Below are 3,748 nucleotides of genomic sequence, written 5' to 3' on the forward strand. Positions count from 1 at the left end.
AGAGCTGGGTGTGTTGCTCCCTCAGCTAAGTAAATTATTGCTAGCCGTTCCAGCATTGGAACATGCTGTAGGTCCGAGCTCCCCTCTCGTGTGAGAGTTGGGGAACGATATACCCACGCCGCCATGCTGAGGCCATGCCGCCCCCTCAGCTAGAGATTTACTGCTAGCCATTCCAGCTTTATATCTTAGATCGAGTTGGTGACTCTGAAACATATTGGGTTTGGTGTGCACCATTCCATCTATGAGCTGCTCTTTCAGAGTGCCACGAGAGCCCCTTAGAACGGTATCCTAAAATACGTGTTATGGTAAGTGTGCACGTGAAGGCTTTGTGCACTTTCTAAAATCCACATTGTGGTAAGTTCGCACGCTAGTTCTTTGTGTTATTTTCTAAAATCCTGTATGGTGAGGGCGTCACGCAGTTGCTTCGTGCCCTTTCTTGAGCTGGTTTAAGCCCCGTTCACCTTGGGCACCACTCCACTTAGGTATCCTAGGATACCTACTTTAACAGGGTGTGGCCACTAGAGGTCTGTTGAGTCCCTTGAAAGGGAATGTCTCAGGTTACTTATGTAACCATGGTTCCCTGAGTAGGGAACGAGACACTGCGTCCTCTAGGCTTCCTGCCATGCTTCGAACGCAAGCTTCAGACGAAGAAGTGAATGACGTTCTCCCGGCGCCTATTTATACTATAATCGCACCGGTAGTGATGTCATGGGCTGTCGCCGGCCAACGTGTTGTTGGTGTTTTTTCAATGTATGCTTCAGACACGGGTCACGACGAGGCGTCCCCCATAGCGACCCCTAGAGGTCGCAGTGTCTCGTTCCCTACTCAGGGAACCATGGTTACATAAGTAACCTGAGATGTTTTACTGTGTTGCTAATGCAATTTTCTTTTGAGACAGTCAAAGTAATTGAAATACCTATACTAAATATTGAGATAATGACTGATTGGTTGTACATTATCGTTCAATATACAGCCATTTACCAAATAGTTCAATAAATGCACATGAATTAATCATCTCAGATGAAATTATTTGATAATGTGAGGCCACAGAGTAAAAAAAAAAAAAAAACCCATTAAAACCACATTGTCGAGGAATAGTTGCCTGGGACAATGGTCAAATATACAGTTTAGATCTCATTAATTAAAAATATTTGACCATAGAATGCAACAACTGACCAGTAAGAATCAAGTATTCCAGAGAGAAGAAAATATTCATACCTTCTCATAATTGCAACTGATAGTGATTTCTAACTTCAAATTTGCCTTCAAAGAGGTAATTTAGTGAAATAAAAGCCTCATGATGTGATACGGTGGAATAAATAGACCATTCTCTTTAGAGCCAGTTTCTCACAGACATTTAAGCAGCAGTCGCAGGCAATAAATTCCTTAATCTCTGTTTGAAAATTACTTTTCCATTGCAAGGAGATGTTTGCTTGGCTTTGGGCTTCTACTGCCCTCCTGTGTCATTAAAAGGCAATAAGAAACCCGTTATGAGAAGTGGCATCTGGTTTCCACTTCTGTTTAACCTTCACTTGACTGAAAAACGGCTTTGAAATGCCATGCAGTATAATTGTTAAACTGCTAGTAATTGATCCATATACTGTTAATAATATTTTTTTTTCTTAAATTCACTTCCAATGCAATGTCATCTGCCCATAAAGATGATTTTAGTCAGGTTCCCAGTTTCAAAAATATATACCAAAACACACCATGGTATTACCACGTGGCGTACTATGTTAATACCACGTTATTTCCGAAGGATCATGTGACACTGGATGGTTTAAAATACATTAAAATAAAATTGCAGTAATATTTCACAATATTTCACAAAAGTGTTTTACCCTGTTAATACAATGTTTTTGGACTTGTAACATGATATTCTTGAAGTATCTTGTAGTATTATGTAAATATGCAATTTGGTAAATATTCATTAATATAGTAATAAAGTGTCATGGTATTGTTATCTGTCTAGGAAAGGCTAGTCACTGAGTAAAAAAGAACAACAGTAACTGTAATATTCAGTTTTTATTCAATCACATTTAGTAGAAAATAAAGCTCATTTAGGGCCAGCAAACTCTTAAACATTTATCCAGTTGCATAAACAATGCCTGATTAAGACAACAGTAATACTGCTAATGATATTGATCGAGTAGACAGAAAATGATAAGAATAAGTTAGTCGCACACTACAAAACTTAACGTGGGTAATGCCGGACATAAGAGGGAGAGGTACATCCACTGAATCGAATGAGAATTCAAGCAATGATTAGTGCAAATATTGGTTCTGTTTATATATTATACTTTACAAAATATCATTCTATGATTTTAAAGATAAATAGCAAAAAGTTCCTTTAAGTCAAAGATTGTCAGAAAACTCAGAGGGAGAGAGACGGAGAGAGAGTGAAATAAAGGAATCGTAGTTAAGTGCAGAAGGTTGAGGATGGTTAAGTAAAAGCAGGAGGGGATGCAAAACAACTCACTTGAGTAAGCAAGAATATGCTGAATATGTGTGGGTAAAATGACTATGAAATTGTCTGAGAGCCGAAAGCAAGAGTCTTTATGAATTCATCAAGGTGCAAATTCATCTGATCATATCTCTCCCTCTCTCTCCTCTCAGCATCACAATGACCCTCTGCTTTCACAGAGCTTTGGCTCAAATGGTTGTCATGATGCTTCAGCATTGCTTGGCTCCGAACTCTGATGACCTGCAGAGATAAACAGAGGAATAGAGAGAGAGAGAGAAAAAGAAGTGAATGATGGCCTACTTACGTAACCCGTTTACTAATCTGGCTTTGTTAAAGGTCAACCTAGAGCCATCTGTCTGTGGACACACAAACACGGACAGGTGCACGCTCGCACACTCACGATACATTCACATGTAATACTGGAAAGATTTCCTCTAATTATTGGAGCACTTTCCAGTCAGGCTATCCAATAAAACTGCTGGATGCTTCCAAGCAGCACATACACACACAAAACAGCACAGTACCAGGGAAATCCAAGGACTTATTTCGTTTCGGAGGGAGTCTAGGTTTTTTCACAGGGGGTTTGCGATCTGAGGATCTCTCCAGATCACAGCGGGCATCCTGCTCCATTCCTAGGGGATGAATACAGGGGGCACACAGAGGGAGGGATAGGATCACACAAGTAAGGATGAGTTGATGAAAGCATGCTAGAGCAGTATATGGTGAATGTGGACCCTCCTTGCATGCTCAAAATGGATTTGAAGTTTGTACCTGTGTCACACGAGTTTGCTTTCCTGTTTCGATGTGGTTTCATGGGACCTCCAGGGCTGCTTTTGACTTCATCACCTGAGCCAAAACAAACATCATATATTCTCTACATCAGGGTTTTTAAAACTTGGAAGTCACAGAAAAAGTGAAAATTTACAATCCAATCACTTAATATTATACTCAATACACGTAAGTGTAACATACGTGTGCACTTCCAATATTAAAAAAATATGTTAAAAAAAAAAAATTTTTGGCGTTCACCTTTTTTTTCCAAGTATTTTTCACATAATATATTACTATTTCATTCTGTTCTCTAAAAAGTGGTATAAAGTGTTAATGTCAGATATGCTGTGTAAGCATTTTTTTTGTTTTACACATACACACACACACACACACACACACACACATATATATATATATATATATATATATATATTTATATATATATATATATATACAAAGTATGCTGCACATTAGCATACTTTTAAAAAGAGAAATTATTATAGAAATAATATA

General features: G+C 38.5%; 1 protein-coding gene across 1 annotated transcript in view; it reads right to left on the reverse strand.

The window, feature by feature from the left end:
• Positions 1 to 2,040: 2,040 nt before the first annotated feature.
• Positions 2,041 to 3,748, reverse strand: part of LOC107694635 (leucine-rich repeat-containing protein 16B-like) — a 58,119-nt gene continuing 56,411 nt past the window's right edge. Inside the window, exons 37-39 of the mRNA XM_016494319.1 lie at positions 3,236 to 3,310; positions 2,989 to 3,096; positions 2,041 to 2,704 (exon numbers count right to left, since the gene is read on the reverse strand). Coding sequence (XP_016349805.1) covers positions 2,664 to 2,704; positions 2,989 to 3,096; positions 3,236 to 3,310 — 224 coding nt within the window. The 3' untranslated portion in view covers positions 2,041 to 2,663. The remainder of the gene's footprint in view (positions 2,705 to 2,988; positions 3,097 to 3,235; positions 3,311 to 3,748) is intronic.

This window comes from Sinocyclocheilus anshuiensis, unplaced genomic scaffold (genome assembly GCF_001515605.1).
Source record: "Sinocyclocheilus anshuiensis isolate Anshui unplaced genomic scaffold, SAMN03320099.WGS_v1.1 scaffold1638, whole genome shotgun sequence".
Lineage (NCBI taxonomy): Eukaryota > Metazoa > Chordata > Actinopteri > Cypriniformes > Cyprinidae > Sinocyclocheilus > Sinocyclocheilus anshuiensis.